Source organism: Scyliorhinus canicula, chromosome 12, assembly GCF_902713615.1.
Source record: "Scyliorhinus canicula chromosome 12, sScyCan1.1, whole genome shotgun sequence".
Lineage (NCBI taxonomy): Eukaryota > Metazoa > Chordata > Chondrichthyes > Carcharhiniformes > Scyliorhinidae > Scyliorhinus > Scyliorhinus canicula.
The window spans coordinates 53726746-53741028 of record NC_052157.1 but is presented as its reverse complement, the minus strand read 5'-3'; the positions used below and the strand labels follow the sequence as shown (position 1 = coordinate 53741028).

The 14283-nt window shown below is 54.6% G+C and overlaps 1 protein-coding gene across 6 annotated transcripts in view; it reads left to right on the top strand.

Moving 5' to 3' along the window:
- LOC119974221 (rho GTPase-activating protein 32-like) overlaps positions 1-14283 on the top strand; it is a 223389-nt gene that overhangs the window by 164389 nt on the left and 44717 nt on the right. For all 6 annotated transcript variants that reach the window (XM_038812981.1, XM_038812977.1, XM_038812979.1 and 3 more), the window contains 2 exons: positions 1407-1556; positions 5627-5729. In XM_038812981.1, coding sequence (XP_038668909.1) covers positions 1407-1556; positions 5627-5729 — 253 coding nt within the window. The remainder of the gene's footprint in view (positions 1-1406; positions 1557-5626; positions 5730-14283) is intronic.

Below are 14283 nucleotides of genomic sequence, written 5' to 3'. Positions count from 1 at the left end.
TCAGAGGATCTGTACTGACAGGGTGCTGCACTGTCAGAGGCTCAGTACTGAGGGAGTGCTGCACTGTCAGAGGGTCAGTACTGAGGGAGTGCTCCACTGTCAGAGGGTCAGTACTGAGGGAGTGCTGCACTGTCAGAGGCTCAGTATTGAGGGAGTGCTGCACTGTCAGAGGATCAGTACTGAGGGAGTGCTCCACTGTCAGAGGGTCAGCACTGCGGGAGTGCTGCACTGTCAGAGGGTCAGTACTGAGGGAGTGCTGCACTGTCAGAGGATCTGTACTGAGGGAGTGCACCACTGTCGGAGAGTCAATACGGAGGGAGTGCTGTACTGTCAGAGGGTCAGTACTGAGGGAGTGGTGCACTGTCAGAGGGTCAGTACTGAGGGAGTGGTGCACTGTCAGAGGGTCAGTACTGAGGGAGTGGTGCACTGTCAGAGGGTCAGTACTGAGGGAGTGGTGCACTGTCAGAGGGTCAGTACTGAGGGAGTGGAGGCAGCACGGTGGCGCAGAGGGTCAGCCATCTTGCCTCACGGCGCTGTAGTCCCAGGTTCGATCCCGGCTCTGCGTCACTGTACTTGTGGAGTTTGCACCTTCCCCCCGTGTTCGCGTGGGTTTCGACCCCACAATCCAAAAGTTGTGCAGGGTTATGGATTGGCCACGCTAAATTGCCCCTGAATTGGAAATAATGAATTGGGCACTCTAAATTTTCGACAAATTACTGAGGAAGTGCTGCACTGTTACAGGGTTAGTACTGAGGGAGTGCTGCACTGTCAGAGGGTCAGTACTGAGGGAGTGCCGCACTGTCAGAGGGTCAGTACTGAGGCAGTGCTGCACTGTCAGAGGGTCAGTACAGAGGGAGCGCTGTACTGTCAGAGGGTCAGTACTGAGGGAGAGGTGCCCTGTCAGAGGGTCAGTACTGAGGGAGTGCTGCACTGTCAGAGGGTCAGTACTGAGGGAGTGCTGCACTGTCAGAGGGTCAGTACTGAGGGAGTGCTGCACTGTCAGAGGGTCAGTACTGAGGGAGTGCTGCACTGTCAGAGGGTCAGTACTGAGGGAGTGCTGCACTGTCAGAGGGTCAGTACTGAGGGAGTGCTGCACTGTCAGAGGGTCAGTACTGAGGGAGTGCTGCACTGTCAGAGGGTCAGTACTGAGGGAGTGCTGCACTGTCAGAGGGTCAGTACTGAGGGAGTGCTGCACTGTCAGAGGGTCAGTACTGAGGGAGTGCTGCACTGTCAGAGGGTCAGTACTGAGGGAGCACTGTTCTGTTGGAGGGTCAGTACTGAGGGAGCACTGTTCTGTTGGAGGGTCATTACTGGAGTGCTACACTGACGACAAATGACTGATTAGTTACTGGAAATACACAGTCAGCACCAGAGGATCCAATGAGTGATCTCTTTTCTCTCCACAGTGTCTAAGAGACATGGGAAACTGATGGGCTTGCTGCTGAACTTCATGAAATCTCGGCCTACTCGACAGAAACTGAAGCAGCGTGGAATCCTGAAGGAGCGAGTCTTCGGCTGTGATCTGGGAGAACATCTACTGAACTCTGGATTTGATGGTACATTTCCAGCACCTGGAGAAGGATAGGGAAGAAAGGAGCGAGAGTTGATAGAGAGAGAGAAGGGAGGGATGGAAGGAGGTAGGGAAAGAGAGCAGAGGGAGTGTAATAGTGTGGAGTGAGGGAGTGAGAGTGAGGATGGGGATGAGAGAGGGAGAGAGAGGGAGGTAGAGAGCAGTGGGATGGAAAGAGAGACAGGGTGGGAGATAGAGCAGATGGAGGGAGAGTGGAGTGAATGATTGAGAGGGGAGGGAGAGAGGGACAAAGAGAGGTGAGAGAGAGAGGAGAGGTGGATATAGAAAGTGAGAGAGAGTGGATGGAAGGGGTGATGGAGAAAGAGGAAAGAGAGGAAGGCAGAGAGCTTAAGAATAAGGAAGAGAGGGAGGCACAGAAAGAGAAGGTGATGGAGAGACCGTGTCAGGGTGAGAGAGAAAAAGAGAGAGGAGGAGGGAGAGAGGGAGGACTTGAGAAGAAGGGAGAAGCTAGGAAGGAAGAGAGAGTGGAGTAAGAGGGTGAGAGGAGGGAGGGAGAGGGAGAGCGCAAAGGACGAGTGCCTAGAGAGAGTGAGCGGGACAAAGTTGGGAGAGAGGAGAGAGGTAGTAAATTGGGTGGGAGAGAGAGGAGGGAGGAGCAGTGAGGGAGAGTTAGGACAGATATGAGGGAAGGAGTGAGAGGCTGAAATAGGAGAGGGAGAGAGCACTGTGTGAGAACAGAAGGGGCAGAGAGGGGGAGAGGTTCGGGAGTGAGGGAAGAGAGAAGGGAACAGGTGGAGAGAGTGATAGAGATTGAGGGACGTAGTGTGTGGAGACACTGAGAGTGCGTGAGAGAGGGGGTCACTAATTTCATTGTTCTAATTCTGCGGTCTCTGGGTAACTCTCACTAATCTCACTGTTCCCACTGAGTGTTAATCTCTCGAATTTCACTATTCAAATTCTGCAGTCTGAGTGTGTACCACTCACTACTGTCACTATTCCCATTCTGCAGTCTGAGTGTGTACCACTCACTACTGTCACTATTCCCATTCTGCAGTCTGAGTGTGTACCTCTCACTACCTTCACTATTCCCATTCTGCAGTGTGTGTACCGCTCACTACCTTCACTATTCCCAACTATTCCCATTCTGCAGTGTTTACCGCTCACTACCTTCACTATTCCCATTCTGCAGTCTGCGTGTGTACCGCTCACTACCTTCACTATTCCCATTCTGCAGTCTGAGTGTGTCCCTCTCACTACTGTCACAATTCCCATTCTGCAATCTGAGTGTGTCCCTCTCACTACCTTCACTATTCCCATTCTGCAGTCTGAGTGTGTCCCTCTCACTACTGTCACAATTCCCATTCTGCAATCTGAATGTGTCCCTCTCACTACCTTCACTATTCCCATTCTGCAGTGTGTGTGTGCCGCTCACTACCTTCACTATTCCCATTCTGCAGTCTGAGTGTGTACCGCTCACTACCTTCACTACTCCAATTCTGCAGTCTGTGTGTACCGCTCACTACCTTCACTATTCCCATTCTGCAGCCTGAGTGTGTACATCCCACTACCTTCACTTTTCCCATTCTGCAGTCTGAGTGTGTACCTCTCACTACTGTCACTATTCCCATTCTGCAATCTGAGTGTGTAACTCTCACTACCTTCACTATTCCCATTCTGCAGTCTGACTGTGTACCGCTCACTACCTTCACTATTCCAATTCTGCAGTCTGTGTGTACCGCTCACTACCTTCACTATTCCCATTCTTCAGCCTGAGTGTGTACCGCTCACTGCTGTCACTATTCCCCTTCTGCAGTCTGAGTGTGTAACTCTCACTACCTTCACTATTCCCATTCTGCAGCCTGAGTGTGTACCGCTCACTGCTGTCACTATTCCCATTCTGCAGTGTGTGTGTAACTCTCATTACCTTCACTATTCCCATTCTGCAGTCTGAGTGTGTAACGCTCACTACCTTCACTATTCCCATTCTGCAGTCTGAGTGTGTACCTCTCACTGTCACTATTCCCATTCTGCAGTCTGAGTGTGTAATTCTCACTACCTTCACTATTCCCATTCTGCAGTCTGAGTATGCACCTCTCATTACTGTCACTATTCCCATTCTGCAATCTGAGTGTGTAACTCTCACTACTTTCGCTATTCCCATTCTGAAATGTGAGTGTGTAACTCTCACTACCATCGCTATTCCCATTCTGCAGTCTGAGTGTGTAACCCTCACTACCTTCACTATTCCCATTCTGCAATCTGTGTGTAACTCTCACTACCTTTACTATTCCCATTCTGCAATTTGAGTGTGTAACTCTCACTACCATCACTATTCCCATTCTGCAATCTGTGTGTAACTCTCACTACCTTTACTATTCCCATTCTGCAATTTGAGTGTGTAACTCTCACTACCATCACTATTCCCATTCTGCAGTCTGAGTGTCTACCTCTCACTACTGTCACTTTTCTCATTCTGCAACCTGTGTGTAACTCTCACTACCTTCACTATTCCCATTTTGCAGTGTGAGTCTGTACCGCTCACTACCTTCACTATTCCCATTCTGCAATCTGAGTGTGTAACTCTCACTACCTTCACTATTCCCATTCTGCAGTCTGAGTGTGTAACCCTCACTACCTTCACTATTCCCATTCTGCAATCTGTGTGTAACTCTCACTACCTTTACTATTCCCATTCTGCAATCTGAGTGTGTAACTCTCACTACCATCACTATTCCCATTCTGCAGCCTGAGTGTCTACCTCTCACTACTGTCACTTTTCTCATTCTGCAACCTGTGTGTAACTCTCACTACCTTCACTATTCCCATTTTGCAGTGTGAGTCTGTACCGCTCACTACCTTCACTATTCCCATTCTGCAGTCTGAGTGTGTACATCCCACTACCTTCACTTTTCCCATTCTGCAGTCTGAGTGTGAATTTTTCACTACCATCACGATTCCCATTCTGCAGTCTGACTGTGTACCGCTCACTACCTTTACTATTCCCATTCTGCAGTCTGAATGTGTACCTCTCACTATCTTCACTATTCCCACTCAGCAATCTGAGTGTGTAACTCTCACTACTGTCACTATTCCCATTCTGCAGTGTGAGCGTGTCCATCTCACTACCTTCACTATTGTTGCTCTGCAGTCTCTTTCTGAGTGTGTAACTCTGACTAATTTCACTATTCTCACTCTGCAGCCACTCTAATTGTCTAACTCTCACTAGTTTCACTGTTCTCATTCACCAGTCCCCCTCTGAGTGTGTGGCTCTCACTAATTTCACTATTGTTGTTCTGCAGTCTCTCTCTGAGTGTAAAACTCTGGCTAATGCCACTATTCTCACTCTGCAGCCACTCTAATTGTCTAACTCTCACTAGTTCACTATTCTCATTCTGCTGTCTCTCTCTGAGTGTGCTACTCTTACTAATGTCACTACTCACATTCTACATTCTGTCTGAGTATGTAACCCTCAATAATTTCACTGTTCTCATTTTGAAGACTCTCAGTGTGTAACTCTCACTTAATTCACTATTCTCATTCCACAGTCCCTCATGAATGTGTAACTCAGACAGCTTTCACTATTGTTCTGCAGTCTCTCACTGAGTGTCACTCTCATTAATTTACTATTCTGACTCTGCAGTCTCTCCCTGAGTGTGCCACTCTCACTAATTTCACTATTCTCATTCCACAGTCTCTTTCTGACTGAGTGGCTCTCACTCATTTCACTATTCTCACTCCGCAATCTCTCTCTTAAATGTAATTCTCAATATTTTCACTATTCCCATTCTGTAGTCTCTCTCTAGTGTCTAACTTTCACTAATTTCACTATTCTCATTCTGCAATCTCTCTCTGAGTGTGCAACACTCACTACCTTCAATATTCTCATTCCATAGTCTCTCTTTGAGTGAGTAACTCTCACTCATGTCACTATTCTTACTCTGCAGTATCTCATCCGGTGTGCAACTCTCACTAATTTCACTATTCTCATTCTGCAGTCATTCTGAGTGTGTAACTCTACCTAATTTCACTATTCTCATTCCACAGTCCCTCTCTGAGTAGGTAACTCCCACTAATTTCACTATTCTCATTCTGCAGTCCCCCAAGTGTTGAGAAGTTGCTCCGAATTTATCGAGGAACACGGGATTGTTGATGGGATATACCGGCTCTCTGGAATCTCTTCCAACATTCAGAAATTACGGTAAACAAGCCCAACCCACCATCTCCATCTCTCAGAGCACAGACCTCTTCTCTATGCCTCCTTCACCTTCTCTCCATTGCAGGATTCCAGCCTCACTATCTCTCATCACAGGATTCCACTCTCACCATCTATCCATCAAGAGCTCCACTCTTTCATTCCCTCTGTCTCTGATTATCAGTGTTTTATGCGTGGGACTTCCAATGGCGGCCATGGCGTGAGTGGTCGCACACAGGGAAGCTCTTGATTGAAGGCATAGAAAATAGCTTTTTTTACCCGAAATTGGGTGCAACTTCGACAGAAAGGTGCAGTTGAAAGTCGGAGGAGAAGTTCCCTCTGGGAGTGGTATGTCTGCTGGTTACCAAACCCGGCAGAAGAAGGTGAGAGACCAAGCCAAGGAGTTGGAAGGGACCTGTGGCACAGAAGCCACTGGAAAGATGGCGGAGGGGGACGGGCCAGTGCAAGTAGCTAAGCCCCAGATGGAACAGTTGATGGCCTTCATCAATGAAGAGATCCGCCAGCAGAGGAAGGAGATGCAGGAGGATCACTCGAAGATCATCGAAGGGGCTGTGGCACCCCTGTAAAGCTCAATGGAGAGGGTGGAGAAATGCTTGGAGATGCAGGAGTCACAGATCCCAGAGATTGAGAGGGTGATGTCGGACCACAGTGATTGGGTGGTGGCACTGGAGGTGGAGGTGGGGCTCTTAGGAGACCGTTGCAACACGTTGAGAGCAAAGGTGGAGGAGCAGGGAAATAGTCTGAGAAGGCAGAACCTGCTAATAGTGGGCCTGCCTGAAGGAGTGGAAGGTGTGGTGCCACGAGGTACGTTTCAAGGTTGTTGGCGGGGCTGGTGGTGGAAAGGGTGCTAGATAAAGCCCCTGGATAAAGAGGACACAGGTCTCTGTGGCAGAAGCCTAGAGCGGGGGTGCCACTGCGGGCGATGATCGTGAGGCTCCATAGGTTCGTGGAGAAAGAGAAGAATTTTCAGTGGGCCAAGGAGAAATGCACCTGTGAATGGGAGGGGAACAAGGTCCGAAAATATCAGGACATTGGAGTCGAGTTGGCGAAACGGCGTGCAAGGTGACACGGTGAGGCAAGGTGGGCGAAGAAGCATGGTCGGGGGCGGAGAAAGGGGCCATCTTAGATAGTCCAGGTTTAGGGTGAAAATAACGGGGCTAGAGCCAAAAGCGGAGGATGGCAGACGGTAGAGCTGGGATGGCGGGCAAATTTAGGGGGGTGCCATTTACGGTAGCGAGGGAAAGGTTTAGGTATTTGGGGATTCAGGTAGCGAGGGAATGGATGGGACTCCATAAGTGGAACTTAACAAAACTGATGGAGGACGCCATGGAGGATCTTAAGAGTTGGGATACGCTGCACTAAACGTTGGTGGGGAGGATCCAAGTGGTGAAGATGAACATTCTACCAAGGTCCCTGTTCATTTTCCAGACACTCCCAATCTTTATACCGAAGGCCTTCTTTCGGAAACTGAACACAATTATTTTTGACTTCGTATGGGCTGGGAAGGTGCCACGGGTTAAGAGGACCTTGTTACAGAGGCACAAGCAGCAGGGGGGTTGGCATTGCCGAACCTGCTACATTAATATTGGGCAGCTAATGTGGAGAAGGTGAGGCGATGGTGGGAAGGAGAGGGGGTAGAGTGGGTTAGGATGGAGGAGGAATCCTGTCAGGATTCCAGTTTAAGGGCAATGATAATGGCAGTGTTGACAATGGCGCTGAGCAGATACTCAGGGAGTCCGGTGGCTTAGCCCACGGTGAAGATTTGGAACCAGTTGAGGTGGCACTTTCGCAAGAGAGGATGTCGGTGTTAACGCCGTTGTGTGAGAATCACGGGTTTGAGCCGGTGGGGGGGGGATAGATGGCACGTATAGGAAATGGAACAAAGTGAGGCTGGTTAAGGTGAGGGATTTGTATCTGGAAGAAGGGTTTGACAGTACAGATGAATTGAAGGAGAGGGTAGAGCTCCTGAGAGGAAGTGAGTTTAGGTACCTGTAGGTAAGGGACTTTGCGCGGGAGGCTTGGAAAGAAGTTCCCTAGGTTGCTGAGGTACACCCTGCTGGAGCGGCTGTTGCTTCTGGATGTGGAAGGGGAGGGCAGGATCATAGACATATACAGGTGGCTGGGAGAACAGTGAGGGGAGCGGGTGGTGAAGATTAAGGAGAAGTGGGAGGGGGACATAAACTGGGGAGTATGGAGTGAGGCACTATGAAGGGTAAATGCGACATCCTTGTGCGCAAGGATGAGCCTGATACAGTTCAAGGTCGTACACAGGGTGCCTATGACGTGGGCAAGAATTGGTGAGTTCTTTCAGGGGGTGGCAGACGAGTGTGAGAAGTGTGGGTGAGGACCAGCGAATCACGCGCACATATGTTCTGAGGCTGCAAAATGTTGGAGAGATTCTGGGCGGGAGTGTTGCGGCGCCAGCAAAGATAGTGAGGGGTGTTGCTCGTTCTGGGTGAGTGTGCTTTACACTCAATTTGGCTCTGTTTTATTACTTAGCTCTAGAGTCGCCAGGTATCGTTATGATACCGCCACAAGATTCAAGTTCAAGTTCAGACCAATAACTCAATACACCAGTTAGTAAATTCAAACAAGACACGTTTATTATAATACAGTTATCTATTAATTATGCATATAACACTAAAAGACTAGGCTAATCCTACCACTAACAGGCCAATACTTATCTGGAATAAGGGAACTGCCGGATCAGGGAACAATGGCCTCTTGCTTTGCCCTGGATCCGCAGGCTTCCAGTTGGTGTGGACTAAAGGGGTCAGGAGTGTCTACTCTCGTAGCGTGCGTTGCATGACACTTACTTAATGGCGGCTGCTGACCAGGCCTCTCCTTCTCAAGGTTCCTCTACTGCAAAGGTGTTCTGCTGGGAGGGCCGGCTGGTCAAGAAGAACGAATCAGTCCTGGGACCTGACTTTTATAAGTCCCAGGGGCTTCGCTTCCTTCTGGGCGGACCCTCTCTAAACCTGCAATCGATTGGGTCTCTTCCCAATCGATTGATTTGAATTTCCCCAATAAAGGGGCCGTTCCTCGATCACCGGGTGGTTCCTTACACCTTATTGGTGTCCTTTGTCTTAGACTCCACTGGCACCGGAATGTCTGACCTTCCATAGAGTGTTTCAATTGCAGTTAACTGTTGTGTCCATTGTGCCTGGGAATCACCATGAATCGCTCACTTACTATGCGCAGCTCGTTAGTTACAATTCTGTCTGGTTTCTGTAGCAGCTAGAATACAGAGGATTCTGCAAACTGCTTGTTTCTTTGCCAATGTCCATTTTACCCTGTAATCTTTGCGTTCTTCCATTTTGTATGAGGAAGTGGCCAACCCAGGTGGCTACAGGGGGGAGGTTAAGGTGGACCCTTTGGTGGCAATATTTGGGGTATTTCTATTTTTGAATAACCTTTATTGTCACAAGTAGGCTTACATTAACACTGCAGTGAAGTTAATATGCAAATCGCCTACTCAAAACATTCCGGCGCCTGTTCGGGTACACAGAGGGAGAATTCCGAATGTCCAATTCACCTAACAGCACGTCTTTCAGTACTTGTGGGAGGAAATCAGAGCACCCGGAGCCTTGCTGGCATGGCTGGGTGGGGAATGTCACCGGGGGTTGCAGCCTGGCTGGGTGGGCAATGTCACCGGGGGTAGCGGCCTGGCTGGGTGGCAATGTCACCGGGGGTAGCGGCCTGGCTGGGTGGGCAATGTCACCGGGGGTAGAGGCCAGGCTGGTTGGCAATGTCACCGGGGGTAGAGGCCAGGCTGGGTGGCAATGTCACCGGGGGTAGCGGCCTGGCTGGGTGGGCAATGTCACCGGGGGTAGCGGCCTGGCTGGGTCGGCAATGCCACCGGGGGTAGTGGCCTGGCTGGGTGGGCAATGTCACAGGGGATAGCAGCCTGGCTGGGTGGGCAATGTCACCGGGGTAGCGGCCTGGCTGGGTGGGCAATGTCACCGGGGTAGCAGCCTGGCTGGGTCGGCAATGCCACCGGGGGTAGTGGCCTGGCTGGGTGGGCAATGTCACAGGGGATAGCAGCCTGGCTGGGTGAGCAATGTCACCGGGGGTAGAGGCCTGGCTGGGTGGGCAATGTCACAGGGGATAGCAGCCTGGCTGGGTGAGCAATGTCACCGGGGGTAGTGGCCTGGCTGGGTGGGCAATGTCACAGGGGATAGCAGCCTGGCTGGGTGAGCAATGTCACCGGGGTAGCGGCCTGGCTGGGTGGGCAATGTCACAGGGGATAGCAGCCTGGCTGGGTGGGCAATGTCACCGGGGGTAGAGGCCTGGCTGGGTGAGCAATGTCATCCAGAGTAGCAGCCTGGCTGGGTGGCAATGTCACCGGGGGTAGCAGCTTGGCTGGGTGGCAATGTCACCGGGGTAGCGGCCTGGCTGGGTGGCAATGTCACCGGGGTAGCGGCCTGGCTGGGTTGGTAATGCCATGGGGGTAGCGGCCTGGCTGGGTGGGCAATGTCACCGGGGTAGCGGCTTGGCTGGGTGGCAATGTCACCGGGGTAGCGGCCTGGGTGGGTGGCAATGTCACCGGGGGTAGCGGCCTGGGTGGGTGGCAATGTCACCGGGGTAGCGGCCTGGGTGGGCAATGTTACCGGGTTGGGGCCAGGCTGGGTGGGCAATGTCACCGGGGTAGCGGCCTGGCTGGGTGGGCGATGTCACCGGGGTAGCTGCCTGGCTGGGTGGCAATGTCACCGCGGGGTAGCTGCCTGGCTAGGTGGCAATGTCACCGGTGGGTAGCAGCCTGGCTGGGTTGGCAATGTCACCGGGGTAGCAGCCTGGCTGGGTTGGCAATGTCACCGGGGTAGCTGCCTGGCTGGGTGGCAATGTCACCGGCGTAGCGGCCTGTCTGGGTGGGCAATGTCACCGCGGGTAGCGGTCTGGCTGGGTGGCAATGTCACCGGGGATAGCGGCCAGGGTGGGTGGGCGATGCCACCAGGGTAGCGACCTGGCTCGGTGAGCAACGCCACCGGGGGGTAGCAGCCTGGCTGAGTGGCAATGTCACCGGGGTAGAGGCCTGGCTGGATGGGCAACGCCACCGGGGTAGAGGCCTGGCTGAGTGGCAATGTCACCGGGGGTAGCGGTCTGGCTGGGTGGGCAATGTCACCGGGGGTAGCGACCTGGCTGGGTGGGCAATGTCACCGGGGGTAGCGACCTGGCTGAGTGGCAATGTCACCGGGGGTAGAGGCCTGGCTGGGTGGCAATGTCACCGGGGATAGCGGCCTGGCTGGGTGGGCAATGTCACCGGGGGTAGCGGCCTGGCAGGATGGGCAATGTCACCGGGGGTAGCAGCCTGACTGGGTGGGCAATGTCACCGGGGGTAGCAGCCTGGCTGAGTGGCAATGTCACCGGGTAGCGGCCTGGCTGGGTGGGCAATGTCACCGGGTTGGGGCCTGGCTGGGTGGCAATGTCACCAGGGTAGCGGCCTGACTGGGTGGGCAATGTCACCGGGGGTAGCAGCCTGGCTGAGTGGCAACGTCACCGGGTAGCGGCCTGGCTGGGTGGGCAATGTCACCGGGTTGGGGCCGGGCTGGGTGGGCAATGTCACCGGGTTGGGGCCTGGCTGGGTGGCAATGCCACTGGGGGTAGCGGCCTGGCTGGGTGGCAATGTCACCGGGGGTAGCGGCCTGACTGGGTGGCAATGTCACCGGGGGTAGTGGCCTGGCTGGGTGGGCATTGCCATGGGGGTAGCGGCCTGGCTGGGTGGGCAATGCCACCAGGGTAGCAGCCTGGCTGGGTGGCAATGTCACCAGGGGTAGTGGCCTGGCTGGGTGCGCAAGGCAACCAGGGTAGCGGCCTGGCTGGGTGGCAATATCACTGGAGGTAGCGGCCTGGCTGGGTGGGCAATGTCACCGGGGGTAACGACCTGGCTGGATGGGCAATCTCACCGGGGGTAGCGGCTTGTCTGGGTGGGCAATGTCACCGGGGTAGCGGCCTGGCTGGGTGGGCAATGTCACTGGGGGTAGCAGCCTGGCTGGGTGGGCAATGTCACCGGGGGTAGCGGCCTGGCTGGATGGGCAATGTCACCGGGGTAGCGGCCTGGCTGGGTGGCAATGTCACCGGGGTAGCGGCCTGGCTGGATGGGCAATGTCACCGGGGTAGCGGCCTGGCTGGGTGGCAATGTCACCGGGGGTAGCGGCCTGGCTGGATGGGCAATGTCACCGGGGTAGCGGCCTGGCTGGGTGGCAATGTCACCGGGGATAGAGGCCTGGCTGGGTGGGCAACGCCACTGGGGTAGCGGCCTGGCTGGGTGGGCAATGCCACCGGGGGTAGCGGCCTGGCTGAGTGGCAATGTCACCGGGGGTAGCAGCCTGACTGGGTGGCAATGCCACCGGGGTAAGAGGCCTGGCTGGGTGGCAATGTCACCGGGGATAGCGGCCTGGCTAGGTGGCAATGTCACCGGGGGTAGCAGCCTGGCTGGGTGGCAATGTCATCGGGGGTAGCGGCCTGGCTGGGTGGGCAATATCACCAGGGTAGCGGCCTGGCTGGGTGGCAATGTCACCGGGGGTAGCGGCCTGGCTGGATGGGCAATGTCACCGGGGTAGCGGCCTGGCTGGGTGGGCAATATCACCGGGGTAGCGGCCTGGCTGGGTGGCAATGTCACCGGGGGTAGCGGCCTGGCTGGATGGGCAATGTCACCGGGGGTAGCGGCCTGGCTGGGTGGCAATGTCACCGGGGTAGCGGCCTGGCTGGGTGGCAATGTCACCGGGGATAGCAGCCTGGCTGGGTGGCAATGTCACCGGGGGTAGCGGCCTGGCTAGGTGGCAATGTCACCGGGGTAGCGGCCTGGCTGGGTGGCAATGTCACTGGGGGTAGCGGCCTGGCTGGGTGGCAATGTCACCGGGGGTAGCGGCCTGGCTAGGTGGCAATGTCACCGGGGGTAGCGGCCTGGCTGGGTGGCAATGTCACCGGGGGTAGCGGCCTGGCTGGGTTGGCAATGTCACCGGGGTAGCAGCCTGGCTGGGTGGCAATGTAACCGGGGGTAGCAGCCTGGCTAGGTGGCAATGTAACCGGGGTAGCTGCCTGGCTGGGTGGCAATGTCACCGGGGGTAGCGGCCTGGCTGGTTGGCAATGCCACGGGGGTAGCGGCCTGGCTGGGTTGGCAATGTAACCAGGGTAGCTGCCTGGCTGGGTTGGCAATGCCACGGGGGTAGCGGCCTGGCTAGGTGGCAATGTAACCAGGGTAGCTGCCTGGCTGGGTTGGCAATGCCACGGGGGTAGCGGCCTGGCTGGGTTGGCAATGCCACGGGGGTAGCGGCCTGGCTGGGTGGCAATGTCACCGGGGTAGCGGCCTGGCTGGGTGGGCAATGTCACCGGGGTAGCGGCCTGGCTGGGTTGGCAATGTAACCGGGGGTAGCGGCCTGGCTGGGTGGCAATGTAACCGGGGGTAGCGGCCTGGCTGGGTGGCAATGTCACCGGGGTAGCGGCCTGGCTGGGTGGCAATGTCACCGGGGTAGCGGCCTGGCTGGGTGGCAATGTCACCGGGGTAGCGGCCTGGCTGGGTGGCAATGTCACCGGGGTAGCGGCCTGGCTGGGTGGCAATGTCACCGGGGTAGCGGCCTGGGTGGGTGGCAATGTCACCGGGGGTAGCGGCCTGGCTGGGGGACTTAGATGATTTTCTTTGTCTGGAAAAGATTAATTACAAGATGAGGGGTTCAGAAGGGGGGTTTTGAGGCGAGGTGGGAAACCGTGTTTGAGGAGTTGTTCGTCGCGGGGGAGTGAGGGGGGAGGTGGGAGAGGGGGAAAAAGGGGAAAGATTTGTACAAACTGTATAGTTGTGTGTTGCTTGTTTCCTGAATTATTTAGGTGTTGTACATTTCATATACGTTTGTAACAAAATACATTTTTTAAAAAGTGTTGTATCTGTAAAATCTCTGATGCTTCGACCAGTGTACTGATCAAAGTTTTACCCAGATGCTCTGTTAGCGAGAAAACAAAGGACAACACAAGGATAAAGTCAAACCAATTTTTTTCAACAAACAATGGGCGGGGTTCTCCAATAATGGGGCTGTGTCTCCACGGCACTGGAAAAAAGCCCACAAATCATTCCGGACTTTCCTGCTGTTAAGGGGCCCTGCACTTCCGGTTGGGGGTCCGCGGATGCGCACTGCGGCAGCCTTCGGCCCCCCCAGATCGCGCGTGCCCGCGGATTGGTGGCCCCCGATCGATAGCCTGGCCATCCTGGAGGTCCCCCTCCGGTGAATGATCCTCCCGTCCCCACTAGGGCGGCCGCGGACTGAGTCCGTAGCCACCGCGCCGTGTGCCCACCACGTGGAACCATGAGAGAGCCACGGCGGCGGGATCTCGGCCAGCTGCACCTGGAGAATCGACGTGGGGGCCTCTTTCAAAAGCCCCCGACCGGCGCTGGGCCGACCGCGCGCGCCCAATTGACGGCAATTATTAATAATAATAATCACTTATTGTCACAAGTAGGCTTCAATGAAGTTACTGTGAAAAGCCCCTAGTCACCATATTCCGGCACCTGTTCGGGGAGGCTGGAACAGGAATTGAACCCACGCTGCTG